At 42.8% G+C, this 19,659-nt stretch overlaps 1 protein-coding gene across 1 annotated transcript in view; it reads left to right on the forward strand.

The window, feature by feature from the left end:
- Nucleotides 1-19,387, forward strand: part of LOC129867126 (uncharacterized) — a 30,403-nt gene extending 11,016 nt beyond the window's left edge. The window contains exons 4-7 of the mRNA XM_055940325.1: nucleotides 11,325-11,541; nucleotides 14,640-14,782; nucleotides 17,003-17,214; nucleotides 17,348-19,387. Of these exons, the coding sequence (XP_055796300.1) occupies nucleotides 11,325-11,541; nucleotides 14,640-14,782; nucleotides 17,003-17,214; nucleotides 17,348-17,705 (930 nt within the window). The 3' untranslated portion in view covers nucleotides 17,706-19,387. The remainder of the gene's footprint in view (nucleotides 1-11,324; nucleotides 11,542-14,639; nucleotides 14,783-17,002; nucleotides 17,215-17,347) is intronic.
- The last annotated feature ends 272 nt before the right edge of the window (nucleotides 19,388-19,659 follow it).

Consider the following 19,659-nt stretch of genomic DNA (forward strand, 5'->3'; position numbering starts at 1 on the left):
AACAATAACCAATAGAACGTCAGTCTTGACTGAGATCTCCCATAGCTCAAGTGAAGACAGGGGCTCAAATGGTGGACTCATAAATGATCGTAGGACAACATCTAACTCCCATGAGGGTACTGAAGTAGCCTTGGGTGGCGGTAGCCTGAGGGCACCTTTCATGAATTGCGATACTAGAGGGTGTGCCTGTAGTAATGCATCCGCAATCTGGTCATGATCCGTAGAGATGGCTGCCATACACACTTTCAATGTAGATGGGGACTTCCCTTCAGCCATAAGCTCCCGGAGGAAAGTCAAAATGACAGGAATTGGGCAGGAAGTTAACAATTCTGCATGGTCGACACACCACTTCCTGAACACATTTCCCTTGTAGGAATACAGGGTTTGCGTAGAGGATGCCTTGGCTGCCTGAATTGTATCAATTACCAAAGAGAGCAACCCTGCAGCTACAAAGCGGTTACTTTCAGGGGCCACATTCACAACTTCAGTATGCTGGTTTGGGGTGCCAAAGCTTGCCGTTCGCTTGTGACATGAGGTCCGCTCGAAGCGGGAGTTCCCATGGTTGGGAGGTTGTCAGCTGTACAAGGTCTGAAAACGAGTGATGCTGTGTGATGCAACAAGCATAACTTACACACTCTCAAGACTGATCTTCTTCAAGACCTGAGGGAGCAAGGAAATGAGTGGAAATGCATACAGCAGCCTCCTTGACTATTCTGTGTGAATGGGCATTGCCCCAAGTGGGCCTGCAGAACCCTTGGAGAAACTGCATAGGACAATGGGTTGAATCTTGCGCTGCAAACAGATTGGTGACGTCCATTCTGAATCACGCCCAGATCCTCTCCACTACAGAGGAAGAATGCCTCCTCTGGAGAAGAAGTTCTGCTGCCTGATTCTCCACCTCTGGGAGGCGTATTGCTCTGAGGGACGTAAGGTGTCTGTTTGCCCAAAGCAGTAGCTCCTTTGCAAGTGCAGTGTCATTGACCTCATCCTTCCCAGGGGGCTGATGTGTGCAACCACGGTTGTGTTGTCTGTCCATATCAGTGCATGTTGTCTTCTCAATACTGTGAGGAAGTACCGGAGTGCAAGGTGAACCACCTTGAGCTCCAGTACGTTGATGTGAGCCGTTGTCCATGGTGCTGACCATACACCATGGACCCCAGACTGGTTCAAGACTACTCCTCATCCCTGTAGAGAGGCTCTGTGGTCAAAGACCCGGTTGTGAACTGGGCATAGGAGAACACCACTGGGAGTCTGATGTCTAGGCATCACCATTGTATTGCTCTCCAGTAACTCATTGAAATTGTCACCTTTTTGTGTTTGTCCCTTTTGGGACATAGATTATGTCTGTTGTACCAGCGTTGTATTGGCCACATGTGGAGAAGCCCAATGGTACAACATGGACTGCAGCAGCTTGGAGGCCTAGGAGCCTCTGACTCTATAGAGCTGACACCTGTTTTTTTTTTCAGTTTGAATGTCAAAAGACAATTTGTCAAAGATACCACTCTTTCTGGAGACTGTTGCTCGCATGATTTGAGTGTACAGTGTCAAGGCCAGGAAGTGCACACACTGAGTTGGGACCAGAGAGCTCTTTTCCAAGTTCATTGTTAGTCCCAACTCAGAGAGGTCATGTGAGATCATGGATGTGTGTACCAAAGCTTGTTTTTGTGACCCTGCAAATACACTATATATACATAAAGGTATTTGGACACCCCTTCAAATTAGTGGACTGGCTATTTCAGCCACACTAGTGGCTGACAGGTGTATAAAATCGAGCACACTGCCATGCAATCTCCATAGACAAACATTGGCAGTAGAATGGCCTTTATAAAGAGCTCAGTGACTTTCTACGTGGCACCGTCATAGGATAACACCTTTCCAACAAGTCAGTTCATCACATTTCTGCACTGCTAGAGCTGTCAACTTTAAGTGCTTTAATTGTGAAATGGAAATGTCTAGGAGCAACAACGGCTCAGCCGCAAAGTGGTAGGAAACACAAGCTCACAGAATGGGACCGGCGTGTGCTGAAGCGTATAGCGTGTAAACATTGTCTGTTCTCATTTGCTACACTCACTACCAAGTTCCAAACTGCCTCTGGAAGCAATGTCAGCACAAGAACTGTTCGTCCGGAGCTTTATGAAATGGGTTTCCATGGCCGAGCAGCCGCACACAAGCCTAAGACCACCATGCTCAATGCCAAGCCTCGGCTGGAGTGGTGTAAAGCTCGCTGCCATTGGACTCTGGAGCAGTGGAAACGTGTTCTCTGGAGTGAGGAATCACGCTTCCCCATCTGGCAGTCTGACAGACGAATCTGGGTTTGGCGGATGCCAAGAGAACGCTACCTGCCCCAATGCATACTGCCAACTGTAAAGTTTGGTGGAGGAGGAATAATGGTCTGGGGCTGTTTTACAGAGTTCAGGCTAGGCCCCTTAGTTCCATTGAAGGAAAATCTTAACGCTACAGCTTACAATGACATTCTAGATGATTCTGTGCTTCCAACTCTGTGGCAACAGTTTGGAGAAGGCCCTTTCCTGTTCCAGCATAACAATACCCCGTGCACAAAGCGAGGTCCATACAGAAATGCTTTGTCGAGATCGGTGTGGAAGAACTTGACTGGCCTGCACAGACCTCTGACCTGAACCCCGTGAATTGGAACGCCAACTGCGAGCCAGGCCTAATCGCCCAACATCAGTGCCCGAACTCACTAATACTCTTGTGCCTGAATGGAAGCAAGTCCCCGCAGCAATGTTCCAACATCTAGTGGAAGGCCTTCCCAGAAGAGTGGAGGCTGTTATTGCAGCAAAGGGGGGACCAACTCCACATTAACGCCCATGATTTTGGAATGAGATGTTCGACAAGCAGGTGTCCATATACTTTTGGGCATGTAGCGTATGATAGCAAAATGTGTAGAATTGCAGGAAAATAGCTTTAAAACTGCAACATTGTCTCTAAGCCTCATGGCAAAATGTGAACAATTGAGCTTTAAAATAGCACATTTTTCTCTCTGACCCATGGCAAAAAGTGTAGAATTGCAGGAAATTTGCTTTAACTGCAAAATTCTCTCAGCCTCATGACAAAATGTGTAGAATAGCAGGAAACTTGCTTTAAAACTGCAACATTTTCTCGTAGACTCGTGAGGAAATTTGAAGAATAGCATTATAAAACTGCACAGAAGGTGTGTACAAATGTGTAAAAAAAAAAAGAAGGGGCCCAAATGCGGTAGTCCTTCCCTGTGTTGGGCCCTGGGGAAGGCCTGCCTGGCCCTGCAGCCTGTACTCTTTTCTCAGCTTGGTAAAGTGTGTTTATTTGAAAAGCAGCAGCAACCCTCCTAAACCCAAACTTACTACCCTCCTGAGAAGCCTGCTCCTTTTCTTGGCAGCATGCGGGGCCATGTTAAATGTGCTCTGACATAATAGGCTAAGACTATCGTTGCTTTCCTCTGACAGTTCAGATTCACTTTGCAGAGTCAGCATCTGCTGCCACCAGAGACCCGAGACCGGCTCCATTAGGCCCGATGTCTGAGAGCAGCACACCCACAGCACACCCAGAGAACACCACCCCTTAACCACCCCGTCAACAGTGTGGTTAATCCTATGTCATTGTGTTGCCACAGCTAATGAGGACATATGCGTGTAGGTCTGGAAAAGCAGGCTATTCAATACCTTCCACCAGTCAGCAATAGCCACTTTTATTGATGACAACTGTTTTCATTAAGTCATTTTGTTAAATCTGACTCCAGAGTTGTTACACAGGTTTTACATGTGGTGGTATCGGTATTACACAAGAGACAAATGATGTAGACTGTTTTGAGGACCACATTCTTTGGATGTGTTGGGTGAGAGTCAGAAGGGTAAACAGTATACATTTACTACTGAACAACAGAGTACGGCAAGTATCCCTGTATCGGTTACCTGCATATGGGAAAAATGGAATCGGACTATTTCACAATCATGATTGCACACAGAGAAATATTATTGTGGGAAAAACTGTGGCTGAGCAAAACCAGAGGTTTCAGATATTCTCTCTTCCAACACTTTAGATAAAATTACCCTGATTTCAAGCAGAGGTCTTGGAAAAACAGAACACTAGGGTAGTAATTAGCCACCAACATGGTCAATCGCTTTAGAAGGTTACACCTTTTACTTGTATTCTTCCAACTCCCTCCTCATTCATAACTCATCCATTGTAGGGTTCTGTTGTCTCAAAGTAAGGAACAACCAACCACATTCCATGACAACGCATAGCTATAATTATGTGGTCTTTGTAGTCCACTTCATGGTTGATTGTCATCACCCCTGCCTGACATGCAGTCGATACAGTGCATCCGGAAAGTATTCAGACCCCTTGACACTTTCCACATTTTGTTACGTTATTTTAAAATTGATGAAATTGTTTGTTTTTCTCATCAATCTACACAGAATACCCCATAATGACAAAACAAAACCAGAAATGTTTGCAAATGTAAAAATAAATAAAAAACTGAAATGTCACATTTACATAAGTATTCAGACCATTTACTCATTACTTTGTTAAAGCACCTTTGGCAGCGATTACAGCCTCAAGTCTTCTTGGGTAGGACGCAACAAGTTTGGCACACCTGTATTTGGGGAGTTTCTCCCATTCTTCTCTGCAGATCCTCTCAAGTTCTGTCAGGTTGGATGGGGAGTGTCGCTGCACAACAATTTGCAGGTCTCTCCAGAGATGTTCGATCGGGTTCAAGTCCGGGCTCTGGCTGCGCCACTCAAGGACATTCAGAGACTTGTCCCGAAGCCACTCCTGCGTTGTCTTGGCTGTGTGCTTAGGGTTGTTGTCCTGTTGGAAGGTGAACCTTCGCCCCAGTCTGAGGTCCTGAGCACTTTGGAGCAGGTTTTGATCAAGGATCTTTCTGTGCTTTGCTTCATTAATCTTTCCCTCGATCCTGACTAGTCTCCCAGTCCCTGCCGCTGAAAAACATCCTCACAGCATGATGCTGCCACCACCATTTCTCACCGTAGGGATGGTGCCAGGTTTCCTCCATTCTGGCCAAATAGTTTAATCTTGGTTTCATCAGACCAGTGAATCTTGTTTATCAAGTCCTTGTCTGAGTCCTTTGGGCGCCTTTAAGCAGACTCCAAGTGGGCTGTCATGTGTCTTTTACTGAGGAGTGGCTTCCGTCTGGCCACTCGAACATAAAGGCCTGATTGGTGGAGCGCTTCAGAGATGGTTGTCCTTCTGGAAGGTTCTCCCATCTTCACAGAGGAACTCTGAGCTCTATCAGAGTGACCATTGGGTTCTTGGTCACCTCCCTGACCAAGGCCTTTCTCCCCAGCTCTAGGAAGAGTCTTGGTGGTTCCAAACTTCTTCCATTTAAGAATTATGGAGGCCACTGTGTTCCTGGGGACCTTCAATGCTCCAGAAATGTTTTGGTACCCTTCCCCAGATCTGTGCCCCGACACAATCCTGCCTCAGAGCTCTACAGACAATTCCATCGACCTCATGGCTTGTTTTTTGCTCTGACATTATATAAACATATAAACGTGCCTTTCCAAATCATGTCCAATCAATTTAATTTATTTAATCAATTTTAGAATAAGGCTGAAATGTAACAAAATGTGGAACAAGTAATTGGCTCTAAATACTTTCCGAATGTACTGTATGTCCCTATTTGACTGTTCTTCAGTGTCACTTATGCTCCTGGCGCCGTTATGGCACTGAACACTTTCACTAAGGAAGTTTAGAGAGTGATATGTCTATGCTATGTAAACACTTGAGCTGTTGTTAATAAAGTAAACATCGGTATATTCAACAGCCTAAACATTCAGCACCCACGCTATTGAGGGAATGAATTAAACTCGGTTTAACTGGAGTTGTGTAATCAGCTCGCAAAATTCTTTCAACCCTAAACCATTTACAGCCATTTCAGAAGGCCATAAAGTTATAGCACCATAACATTTGACCATATTTGGCCATGGAGGAACATACATCTTTGGAGAGAGGGTGAAAGCTGTTGCTGAACTTGCCTTCTGCTGGGAGAGAGATAGCTTCTCATCTTGTCCCATTACTGGATCTCACCCATTCTGTAACATTAATGTTAGCCTAACTAAACACTGGGGCCATCTCTAGGGCCCTGCTATTACTGAGGGAAGTATGCCATTATTCCCAGACCTCAGTACACAGCCATGAATGATATGTGCTTTGTAAACCTCAGACCCACCCACCCCCCCCCTCTCCTTACCAGGCCACTGGGAGTAATGCTAATGATATTAACTAAGCCAATTGGACTTCTCAAAACAAACACAGGCCAACTACTCTATGGCTCAGGGGACTATTATAATATCTATTCTACACAATTATAAGATGACGGCTGCAGGATGATGTGGAACCTCAATATATGCAATATTTGACAGAACACTTTGTGATTCACCATATCACTGAACTTAGTTCTCTTGGTTCTTGGAATCCATCCCCCCTTCCATTTTTCCAGAATTATATTTGGATGAGGTCAGTGTTGAGGTCATCAGCTTGTCCTACTCTGTTCTCTGTGTGACCTTCCCCTGACCTCCACCTTCTCTGACCACCAGGCTCATATTTCAGCTGCGGTTTTGACACGAGCATACTGAATCACTTGAGTAAAAGGAAACCTCTCCCCACTGCCTCAGGTAATTGATCATCCAAAATTGAACCGCTTGGGCAACAATTAGTATTCTTCTTTTCAAGTTGAGGTGCGGGTGCCTCTGAAAAGTTAACACATCTGGCACTGCACAGAAAGGATACGTTACACCTGTTTGCTTACAGATGGGTGTAGTTGATTCTTCTGGGAGTAGTGGTGCAATGGAGGCAGATGGCTGTGTTTCCTGAGAGAGGGGGGTAGTATGACCCAGCGATCAGTGTGTGAACCTGTTAACAAGTGCAGATCCTATATCAGTTAGAGGGATGGATGGTGCTAACCCGGGTTGGGTCAGCATTGCAACCAGACCTTGGTTTGATTCCCCTCTGATTTTCCAGTAATAATCATTAAATCTAATCTTCTATTAAGCACCTTAATACTAAAAGCAAAGACAAATTGTTTTGAAATGTATCTATGACGTCTGAGTTGAAGATGTTGGTTTTGGGCATTTCTGTGGTCCTCTGTACCTCAGTTGGCAGCGCCAAGATTGTGGGTTCGATTCCCGTGACCACCCATACACCCTTACTCACTTCGCCTCCATGGCCTTTTATATATTTTTATTTTTATTTATTTATACATATATTTGTTTGCCTTCACCTCCCTTATCTCACCTCACTTGCTCACATTGTATATAGACTTATTTTCTTTTCACTGTATTTTTGACTATATGTTTGTTTTACTCCATGTGTAACTATGTGTTGTTGTATGTGTCGAACTGCTTTGCTTTATCTTGGCCAGGTCGCAATTGTAAATGAGAACGTGTTCTCAATTTGCCTACCTGGTTAAATAAAGGTTAAATAAATAAATAAATAAAAAATACATCAAATGTATGCATGAATGACTACGTCACTTTGGATGAAAGCGTCTGCTGAATGTGAAAATATAAAAGTAACAATTTTAAAGATTTTACTGAGTTACAGTTCATGTATGGCAACCAGCCAATTGAAAACAATTAATTAGGCCCCAATCTATGGATTTCACGACTCGGAATACAGATATGCATCTGGTGTTGGTCACAGATACTGTTTTTTTTAACTAGGGGTGTGGATCAGAAAAACAGTCAGTATCTGGTGTGATCACAATTTCTCTTATGCAGCATGACATCTCCTTCGCATAGAGTTGATCAAGCTGTTGATTGTGCCTGTGGAATGTTGTCCCACTCCTCTTCAATGGCTGTGCCATGTTGCTGGATATTGGAACTGGAACACGCTATTGAACACGTCAATCCAGAGCATCCCAAACATGCACAATGGGTGACATGTCGGATGAGTTTGCAGGCCATGGAAGAACTGGGGAATTTTCAGCTTTCGGGAATTGCGTACAGATCCGTGCGACATGGGGCCGTGCATTATCATGCTGAAACATGAGGTGATGGCGGCGGATGAATAGCACGACAATGGGCCTCAGGTTCTCGTCAAGATATCTCTGTGCATTCAAATTGCCATCGATAAAATGCAATTGTGTTTGTTGTGCGTAGCTTATGCCTGCCCATATCATAACCCCACTGCCACCACGGGGCACTATGTTCACAACGTTGACATCAGCAAACCGCTCACCCACACAAAGCCATACACTCTGTCTGCCATCTGCCCGGTACAGTTGAAACCGGGATAAATCCATGAAGAGCACACTTCTCCAGTCTAACAGTGGCCATCGAAGGAGAGCATTTTCCCACTAAAGTCAGTTACGACACCGAACTGCAGTCGGGTCAAGACCCTGGTGAGGACGACAAGCACACAGATGAGCTTCCCTGAGACAGTTTCTGACAGTTTGTGCAGAAATTCTTTGGTTGTGCAAGCCCACAGTTTCATCAGCTGTCCGAGTGACTGGTCTCAGACCATCCCGCAGGTGAAGAAGCCGGATGTGTAGGTCCTGGGCTGCCTTGGTTACAAGTCGTCTACGGTTGAGAGGCCGGTTGGACGTACTGCCAAATTCTCTAAAACAACGTTGGAGGTGGCTTATGGTAAAGAAATGAACATTCAATTATCTAGCAACAGCTCTGATGAATATTCCTGCAGTCAGCATTCCAATTGCACACTCCCTCAAAACTTGAGACATATGTGGCATTGTGTTATGTGTCAAAACTACACATTTTAAAATGGCCTTTAATTGTTCCCACCACAAGGTGCACCTGTGTAATGATCATCCTGTTTAATCAGCTTCTTGATATGTCACACCTGTCAGGTGGATGGATTATCTTGGCAAAGGAGAAATGCTCACGAACAGGGATGTAAACAAATGTGTGTACAAAATTTGAGAGAAATAAGCTTTTTGTGCATATGGACAATTTCTGGGATATTTATTTTTGCTCATGAAACATGGGACCAACACTTTACCTGTTGCCTTTATATTTTTATTCAGTATATATTGTATATACACATTTCTAAACTGTACCGGAAGAAAATGAATTGTCACTCAAGTGACTTCAATAGTCCGCTTTAAGGTACAATGGTTTCAGAAAGTATTCACACCCCTTGACTTAGATTGATATTTGTTTGTCTTTTGTCACTGGCCTACACACAATACCCTATAATGTCAAAGTGGAATTATGTTTTTCAAAAATGTTCCTAATTAATGCCAAAAATAAAAAGCTGAAATGTCTTGAGACAATAAGTATTCAACCCCTTTGTTATGGCAAGCCTAAATAAGTTCAGGAGTAAACATGTGCTTAACAACTCACATCATAAATTGTAGGGACTCACTGTGTACAATAATGTTTAACATTAATTTTGAATGACTACCTAATCACTGTACACCCATACATACAATTATCTGTAAGGTCCCTCAGGCGAAGAGTGCGTTTCAAACACAGATTTAACCACAAAGACCAGTGAAGTTTTCCAGTGCTGGAAAGAAGGGCACCTATTGGTAGATGGGTAAAAAAAAAGCAGATATTGAATATCCCCTTGAGCATGGTGAAGTTATTAATTACTTTTAGGATGGTGTATCGATACACCAAGTCACTAAAAAGATACAGATACTCAGTTGCCAGAAAATAAGGAAACTGCTCAGGGATTTCACAATGAGGCTAATGGTGACTTTAAAACAGTTACAGAGTTTAACGGCTGTGATAAGAGAAAACTGAGGATGGATCCACTTACTCCACAATACTAACCGAATTGACAGCCTGAAAAGAAGGAAGCCTGTACAGAATAAAAATATTCCAAAACATGCATCCTGTTTGCAACAAGGCACTAAAGTCATACTGCAACATAAATTGCAAAGCAATTCCATTTTTGTCCTGAATACAAAGTGTTATGTTTGGGGCAAATCCAATACAACACATTACCGAGTACCACTTTCCATATTTTCAAGCATAGTGGTGGCTGCATCATGTTATGGGTATGCTTGTAATTGTTAATGACTGGGGCATTTTCGGGATAAAAAAGAAACAGAATGCAGCTAAGCACAGGTAAAATCCTAGAGTGAAAACCTGGTTCAGTCTGCTTTCCACCAGATAATGGGAGATGAATTCACCTTTCAGCAGGACAATAAGTACAAATGTTAGAATTGTTATGCCACTGACAGAGTATTTTCTGGGGGTGTAAACCCATTTTAATCCCACTTTGTAACACAACAAAGGGGTGTGAATACTTTCTGATGGCCTCCTGAAGTGTGCCTCTGACACACAGTGCCAATATAAGGATGACAGGGGATATGTTTGGCTTGGCACTGAGCCCTGGAAAGGCATTGGATTCTCTCTCACCTCATGTTCCTTTGGGATCCTTTGGCACTATAGGCCACTTTGATACATTCTGTTTTCCATGGTATGTACTATGCCTCTCATGCATTTGTAACCTTGAGGCAAGACAGCAGGATGTTTCCCACAAATCACTGCCCAGGCTATGGGAACTAAGGCTCTTGACTTCCACTCAACTATTTTGAATAGCACCACTTCACAGTACACACCCCCTCATTGACTATCTCGCCGTTAAAGACTCAAAACTAAGTGAAAATTTTCTGGGGTATTGCAAAACTGATCCCTCGAGCATGTCCCTGATGAAGGCTACTACTTTGCAGCTGCCTACTGCCACATTGGCTGTCACGGAACGCTGACATTCTCTCACCCCCGATAGCTGCCTGATTAATTGAGGCTAGAAGTGATAATCCCATCAGTGTAACTGATTTACAATGTGCTTATGTTCTTTGGGGGTAAGGGACATCGCTTTCCTGTGCCATTGTATACATTCAGGCAATGGCAATATCATGTGTCCTAGTAGTCCACAAGCCTTTGTTATCCATGTCTATGTGCATGCACACTCTTCAAGAAACTACATTTCAAGATTTAATTATGTCTTTTTCAAATGCCACCTCAACAGTAGTAATTACTAGCCTCTATTGTTATAACAAACAAAACCTAACTCCACCCTTACTTTGTAGTTTTACATCGCATAATTCAAAACCACAAATGCATCACTGCGTTGTAATATGAAATATATTACAGCCTTTGACTTCAATACTTCCAATTCTTTAGTACAGTATGGAGAAATTTTATTGAACGCAGGCCATTTAAACTTTGGCCGTGGATGCCTGACATGTGATTGGTCGGCAGCCACAAACGACAGCACCTGTTTTGCGCCTTCATTAAAACTGACATAAGAGTTGAGGGAACTATAGACAGCATCCATTCCCCAGCAATGCTCGTTTCGATTCACGTCTCTGCTGGAAAGTTACCGTTTAGTTGAATTTAATACAACAACAAAACAAAATATTCAAAATGCTATTTTCTTTTTGGAGTGTATTAGTGCGAATGGAGATGCTCTTTAAATTGTCTTTGGCGGTTTTTCTTTGTATAGCCTTTCAGCAAGTAAAGATGACCGCTCCAAACGAACTTCACGAAACCCCTCAAGAGAAACAATTGAACCAGCAGAAAAGACGACTCTCACTGCAAAACACAGGTATGTCGGATAAATTCTGCTTCTAGGCTATAGCTACTGCCTCATACTTGAATGTCTGAAATGCGGATTATACGTTCACCAGATAAAGTCTAATAAATGCCCTGCTTTAAAAGTTTCTCACGTTTTCATAAAACGGTCTGCACAATGCCCTAGCGACTCTCAGGTTCTATTCTTTGTAGGCCACATTAAACTATTTCACTGTGGATGAAACTTTTAACAAAATGATGTCCCCGAAATGACCTGTGGTAGAATTTGGTTTTATAGTGTCGTCCTACGCAGGTACGCAGTGATCTCTAGTTCTGTCACTTCACTGTAATTCAATGCGCCAAGTGACCAACTCTTATCCAAGCACATTCCCGTTGAAATGCCAACACAAGCTCTGACAGCAGGCTGTTCTTACCCCCGGCGCAACCACGCACCACCGTGAATATGTTGACTTTTTTTTTTTTTTTTTTTTTATGCCCTGGGTTTATGTAATCCATCAAAGTAATGCCACATGGACGCAGGCTCGCGGGAACGTGCAAAACTCGCGAATCATGGTCCCAGCGTTCCATGTGCCTAGTCTCCAGCAGTGTTTATTGTTTTTTGCGGGGTGTAAGCGCAGTGGGGATTTTAGCATGTAAATCTTGGTGCTCCTATTTTCTGCTGGCCTGCCCCACCACGAACAAAGCAATAAGCTAGGCTGAAACACCTACATTTTGGAGCTGCCTGTTTGTACGCAGCTTTAACTCAATTATATATATATATATATATATTTACATTTACATTGTTTACAAACTGATGTGACATGCATTCAAAAAAATGTAGAACTAAGAACAGATATAGCCCTTGGTTCACCCCAGACTTGACTGCCCTTGACTAGCACAAACTGTGGTGTTCTGCATTAGCATCGAATAGCCCCCAAGATATGCAACTTTTCAGGCATGTCAGGGACCAGTATACTCTGTCAGTTAGTAAAGCTAAGGCTAGCTTTTTCAGACAAATTTGCATCCTGTAGCACTAACTCCAAAAAGTTTTGGGACACAAAGTCCATGCAGAATAAGAGCGCCTCCTCCCAGCTGCCCACTGCACTGAGGCTAGGAGACACTTTCACCACCGATAACTATACGATAATCGATCATTTCAATAAGCATTTTTCTACGGCTGGCCATGCTTTCCACCTGGCTACACCTACCTGGGCCAACAGCTCTGCACCCCCTGCAGCAACTTGACCGCTCTCTCGTATCGTCTGAGATCCCCAAAGATTAGAAAGCTGCCGCGGTCATCCCCCTCTTCAAAGGGGGAGACACTCTAGGCCCACTGTTATAGACCTATATCCATCCTTCGACATTGTCAATCACCGCATTCTCTATCGGCAGACTGAATAGCCTTGGTTTCTCAAATGACTGCCTTGCCTGGTTCACCAACTACTTATCAGAGTTCAGTGTCAAATCGAAGGGGCTGTTGTCTGGACCTCTGGCAGTCTCTATGGGGGAGCCACAGGGTTCAATTCTCGGGCCAACTCTTTTCTCTGTATACATCAATGATGTCGCTCTTGCTGCTGGTGATTCTCTGATCCACCTCTACGCAGACCACACCATTCTGTATACATCTGGCCCTTTGGACACTGTTTTAAAAACCTCCAGACGAGCTTCAACGCCATACAACACTCCTTCCATGGCCTCCAACTGCTCTTAAATACAAGTAAAACTATTGCTGCCTGCCCGACTAGCATCACTACTCGATGGTTCTGACTTAGAATATGTGGACAAATACCTATGTCTGGTTAGACTAAACTCTCCTTCCAGACTCACATTAAGCATCTCCAATTCAAAATTATATCTAGAATCGGCTTATTTCGCAACAAAGCCTCCTACACTCATGCTGCCAAACACTCTCATAAAACTGACTATCCTACTGATCCTTGACTTCGGCGATGTCATTTACAAAATAGCCTCCAACACTCTACTCAGACTACATCTAATTTTCTATCACAGTGCCATCTGTTTTGTCACAAAAGCCCCATATACTACCCACCACTTTGACCTGTGTGCTCTCGTTGGTTGGCCCTCGCTACATATTCGTCGTCAAACCCACTGGCACCAGGTCATCTAAGTCTTTGCTAGGTAAAGCTCCGCCTTATCTCAGCTCACTGGTCACCATAGCAACACCCACCCGTAGCACACGCTCCAGCAGGTATATTTCACTGTTCATCCCCAAAGCCAACTCCTCCTTTGGCTGCTTTTCCTTCCAGTTTTCTGCTGCCAATGACTGGAACGAATTGCAACAAATCGCTGGAGACAAACTTTAAGCATCAGCTGTCAGAGCAGCTTACTGATCACTGTACCTGTACACAGCCCATCTGTAAATAGCACACCCAACTACCTCATCCCCATTGTTAATTATCTTCTTGGTCCTTTGCACCCCAGTATCTACCTGCACATCTATCACTACAGTGTTTAATTGCTAAATTGTAAATATTTTGCCACTATGGCCTATTTATTGCCTTACCTCCCTGATCTTACTACATTTGCACACAGTCTATAGATTTTTCTATTGTTATTGACTGTACATTTTGTTTATCCCATGTGTAACTCTGTTTGTCGCGCTGCTTTGCGCTAGCTTGGCCAGGTTGCAGTTGTAAATGAGAACTTGTTCTGGCCAACCTGGTTAAATAAAGGTGACATTGTTTTTAATAAAATGTATTAATGCCAAAATTACATGCAAAACAGGCAAGCCCCCCTTTAAAACATTTTTTTTTTTTATGTGCCTGAATGAATAGGAGGGACACATTTTTCTTTGTCTCTAGGGCGGCAGGATGACCAGGACCAGTCCTGACAGCACTAGTCTAACCCTATAATATTGTAAAAGTATTTTAGTTGGCTACTAAGGAGCACATATTTAAAATGTTTCACCTATAGTTGGCTGTATATTTTGTAAGAGGATTATCTTTTACTGTAAAAGCAGCAGTCATATTTGGAGGACTTCAATTATTCCCTAGGACCCAGCACATTGACACAAGATCGACTGTTGCATTATTATTATCAAGCTACTGTTCTCTGAAGAGACCACAAACATGCATGCCACCCTCATGTTAAGTAACATGTTCCCTCCATCAGCGGAGATCCAGCACTGTCTGGTGAATGCTGGGGATGTGGGCTGTGGCATGTTCGAATGCTTCAACAACAACTCCTGTGAAATACGAGGCCTACATGAGATCTGCGTGACATTTCTGCACAACGCCGGCAAGTTTGACTCCCAGGTATTCCACTTCTCCTAAACATATGATCTACCCTTCGGAAGTGTGCTGCTGTCAGAGTGCCAGTATCTCTATTCCACAAATGCTCTCCACTCTTAGAAAAAGGGGTCCAAAATGTTTTTTTCATCTGTTCCCATAGAAAAAAAGAGTAATACTTTTGGGGTCCATGTTGAATCCGCTGTAGAAAGAGTTCTCCTATGGGGACAGCTGAAGAACCTCTTAAGGTGCTAAGAGTGTACTGCAGCCTACATACAGTATATCCTTTATGTAACTGTATGAACATGTTAAGTATGTTATAATAAAAAAAACTTGGAAAATACTCTGGAATTTGGTGTAACAATTTACATTTTTGTAAAACTATTGAGCTTATCATAATGCATCTATGCAAATTAGCTACAACATGCAGTTGAAGTCTACTTACTCCTTACCCAATTACATTTAAACACTATTTTTACAATTTCTGACTTTTAATCCTAGTAAAAAAGTCCCTGTCTTAGGTCAATTAGGATCACCACTTTATTTTAAGAATGAAGTGTCAGTGGAGAATTTCAGTTTTTATTTTTATCACATTCCCAGTGGGTCATAAGTTTACATGCACTCAATTAGTATTTGGTAGCAGTGCCATAAATTTAACTTGGATCAAATGTTTTGGGTAGCCTTCCACAAGCTTCCCACAATAAGATGGGTGAATTTTGGCCTATTCCTCCTGACAGCTGGTGTAACTGAGTCAGGTTTGTAGGCCTCCTTGCTCTCTCACGCTTTCAGTTCTGTACACAAATGTTCTATAGGATTGAGGTCAGGGCTTTGATGGCCACTCCGATACCTTGACTTTATGGTCCTTAAGCCATTTTGCCACAACTTTGGAAGCATGCTTGGGGTCATTGTCCATTTGGAAGACCCATTTGCGACCAAGCTTTAACTTCCTGACTGATGTCTTGATGTTGCTTCAATATAGCCATAATTTTCCTTCCTCATTATCCCATCTATTTTGTGAAATGCACTAGTCCCTCCTGCAGCAAAGCACACCAAACAACATGATGCCACAACCCCGTGCTTCACGGTTGGGATGTGTTCTTTGGTTTGCAAGCCTCCCCCTTTTTCCTCCAAACATAACGATGGTCATTATGGGCAAACAGTTCTATTTTTGTTTCATCAGACCAGAGGACATTTCTCAAAGTACGATCTTTGTCCCCATGTGCAATTGCAAACCGTAGTCTGGTGTTTTTATGGCAGTTTTTGAGCAGTAGCTTCCTTGCTGAGCGGCCTTTCAGGTTGTTGATATAGGACTCGTTTTACTGTGGATATAGATACCTTTGTACCTGTTTCCTCCAGCATTTTCATAAGGTCCTTTGCTGTTCTGGGATTGATGTGCAAAATCTCTAGGAGACAGAACGCGACTCCTTCCTGAGCGGTATGACGGCTGCATGGTCTCATGGTGTTTACTTCTGTACTATTGTTAGTACAGATGAATGTGGTACCTTCAGGCATATGGAAATTGCTCCCAAGGATGAACCAGACTTGTGGAGGTCCACAATTTTTTTTTTCCCTGAGGTCTTGGCTGATATCTTTTGATTTTCCCATGATGTCAAGCAGAGGCACTGAGTTTGAAGGTAGGGCAGGTACATCTCCAATTGATTCAAATTATGTCAATTAGCCTATCAGAAGCTATTAAAGCATGACATAATTTTCTGGAATTTTCCAAGCTGTTTAAAGGCACAGTCAACTTAGCGTATGTAAACTTCTGACCCACTGGAATTGTGATACAGTGAAATAATCTGTCTAAACAGTTGTTGGAAAAATTACTTGTGTCATGCACAAAGTAGATGTCCTAACCAACTTGCCAAAACTAGTTTTGTTAACAAGAAATTTGTAGAGTGGTTGAAAAACGAGTTTTAATGACTCCAACCTAAGTGTATGTTAACTTCCGACTTCAACTGTATCTAATTAGTAGGGGTGTCGCCAAAGCTCTGTTCTCTCAATCAGTTTTGACTGCTTGGAACTTTCGGAAATTAAGATTCTCCTCCCGAACCTAATGCATGTAAATTGATTACCAACTTTACCATCTTCATGTAAAAATGAAACTGCTATTGGGTAAACTATCTACTTAAAGTTGAACCCCTCAAATGTAGAATTACTTTTTTTGTCCATAATTGTAGGTTACATGATTATACAATTATTGTGCCAGCCCTGAGGTGATGTCAGCCATTATGTTGAACTCTGTAGGGGAAGTCCTTCATCAAGGATGCCCTGAAGTGCATGGCCCACAGCCTGAGGCACCGGTTCAGCTGTGTGAGCAGGAAGTGCCTGGCAGTGAAGGAGATGATGATCCACCTGCAGAGAGAGTGCTACGTCAAACACGACCTTTGTTCTGCCATCCAGGAGAACATCAAAGTCATGGTGGAGATGATCCACTTCCAGGACCTCTTCCCCAAAGGGTGAGCATAAGAGGCCTTGTTCCATTTCATACTAAACTCAGTGTATGTTTCTAGGGTCCAGACTCCATCTGATCCAAAATTCAATTACTGTAGTAGTCTGCATTCAGATATATAATTTTCCCTCCTACCTCAGGACTCATGTGGAGCTGGTGAACATCCTACTGGGTTGTGGTGAGGAGGTGAGGAGGGCCGTAGCACAGAGAGTGAGGATGCAGTGTGAGCAGAACTGGGGGGCCCTGTGTGACAGCCTGAGCCCATGCTCCCTTGGTCGTTCAGATGACCCCCAACACATCACCGTCCCTCCCGCCTCTCTGCATCCTGCTGGACAGCTCTTCCTCCCAGACATTGAACAGGAGAAACCTAAGACGGGCCAGCTAGACAGGGGCTACCGCCACCCCTCTGTGAGTTTCAGTCAGGAGCCCCTGGACAACGCCACAGACCTTGGGCTTGCTGTGGCCAGTCACCCACCCAATACCGCCATCCAGGGGTGAAACACTGAGTGCAATGTCTTTAGCCTGTAGACACAATAGAGCAGCCCCTAACCCCTTTTCCCCCTCAAACAGCCCTACTACTGATAACCTCAGTGGTTACAAACAATGACAGAAAGGAAGAGTAATGGTCCTGTACCATGCGCCTCCATTCATACCCTGTCACCTTTACAATTTAGGAGAGTATGTGTGGTCAAATATAGATTTGAGGCCATGTACTTGTTTTTCAGTAGTAGTTCCTTTTGATTTGTTTTAATTACAGGTGCAATGCAAAACATTGTAAAATAGCTTTCATTTGATTCCTTTTAAAAGTAAATAGGTATATACAATTTACAGTATGACCATTATATACAGAGCCAGTTATCAATAATATTTCAGTGAAGACGTATGAGTGCTTGTCATAAGCAAGGACTCTTGCAGAAGGTTTGAAGTTTTCCATTTCTTAAAATTGTGGCTGTAATCTAGTTTTAGCTGGACACAACTTGGTACACACTCAATGTATTGAGACTGCGAGCTATTGATTTTTCTAGATACTATGTCTCTTTAAAGTACATTTCCTAATATACTTAAACACCCACATCTTGGATGGCTGACTCCAGGTCATAGATTTCTAGGTATCAGAAGAGGTAAATATAATTAAAGTAAACTGCCTTTATTACTAGGCTTTACCTGCTCTACCTATTTATACTGTCACTACTGAAAAACATATTTGTAGAGATGAGTGCTTTTGCAAGCTCAACGTTTCTGTGGAAACAATTCTTTTCTACTTTTATTTGCAGCACAAAAGTGAACCGCACAAGGATTTTTTTCAGTTGTAGGTCTAAGACAGGTTTACGTTCTCTTCCAACTCAGTAATTGCACATCAACTCTGCAGAGAAGTCCATCTCTGGCACATGATGCATTGTGCATGATCACTGATTACAAGGAACAAGTGGCCTTCTACCACAATCAGGAAAGTTCGTAACAAATCTCACAATAGTAACAACTCTGCAACATGGTTATGTATGTTCACTCAAAGACAAACCTCAGGTCTCGTAACAAAACCATGAGACCCATAATTTCTTGGTTAAAATATTATGGGCCTTAGACTTCTCACTGAGGTCTTTGATAATATGCATGTATCAAATAGGGTCTACTGCAATGTATTTTTCAACTACAAAGTGTTTGTCACAGGATGACTACATAGTGTCTTGTCAGAACATTGTGCCACTGACGGTTCAACATTTTACTAGCTTTTGATGCAAATGGCTAGCTACAGTACATCACAAATGCTTGTTCTAACATCATTAGTACTCCAAGGAACCTACCTCACGCCATGCCAGCTCTAGAGATGTTTCATACTGAACACATTGAGGACATTGACCTGGTATGAATACAACTCAGCTATCTCACATTCATTTTTACATGCATTTTGTACAGTTGGCTTGTATGTTATTACCTAATTGTAATCAAATGAATGACTTCATTCACTTTTACCTATCGGGAAATGAAGGTCTGTACTTGAAAAGGCAACTTATTTCTTATGAAGTTTGTACTCTGATTCAATGTCTGTATTTAAACCTTTTTTTTTTTTAAATGTATTTAGATTATCTTAAGCTACGCATAACATTAGGCCTTGATGCAAGCAAACCATTTTATACATCTCTTGTTCTGTACTTTTGGACATAAAACATTTTTAAATACTTTGTTGCTATTTTGACTGCATTTATTGAAATTTTATAAGCAGAATAAAATCCTACTTTGAGTGCAAATGGTCTAATTTGAGACTAGTTGATGTAAAATAACTCACACGCACAATTTGAAGTGGAGCAGTCAACTATGACTGCGCATAAATTGTAGTGTCAATTACATCGTAATACCAGAGGAAGGCGACGGGAGAGGGCAGACTCCGCTCAAATGTCAGCGTGAAAATAAAGCGTTATTAATGTGCGTCCCAAATTTAGACAAACCATTTCCA

Source organism: Salvelinus fontinalis, chromosome 2 (genome assembly GCF_029448725.1).
Source record: "Salvelinus fontinalis isolate EN_2023a chromosome 2, ASM2944872v1, whole genome shotgun sequence".
NCBI lineage: Eukaryota > Metazoa > Chordata > Actinopteri > Salmoniformes > Salmonidae > Salvelinus > Salvelinus fontinalis.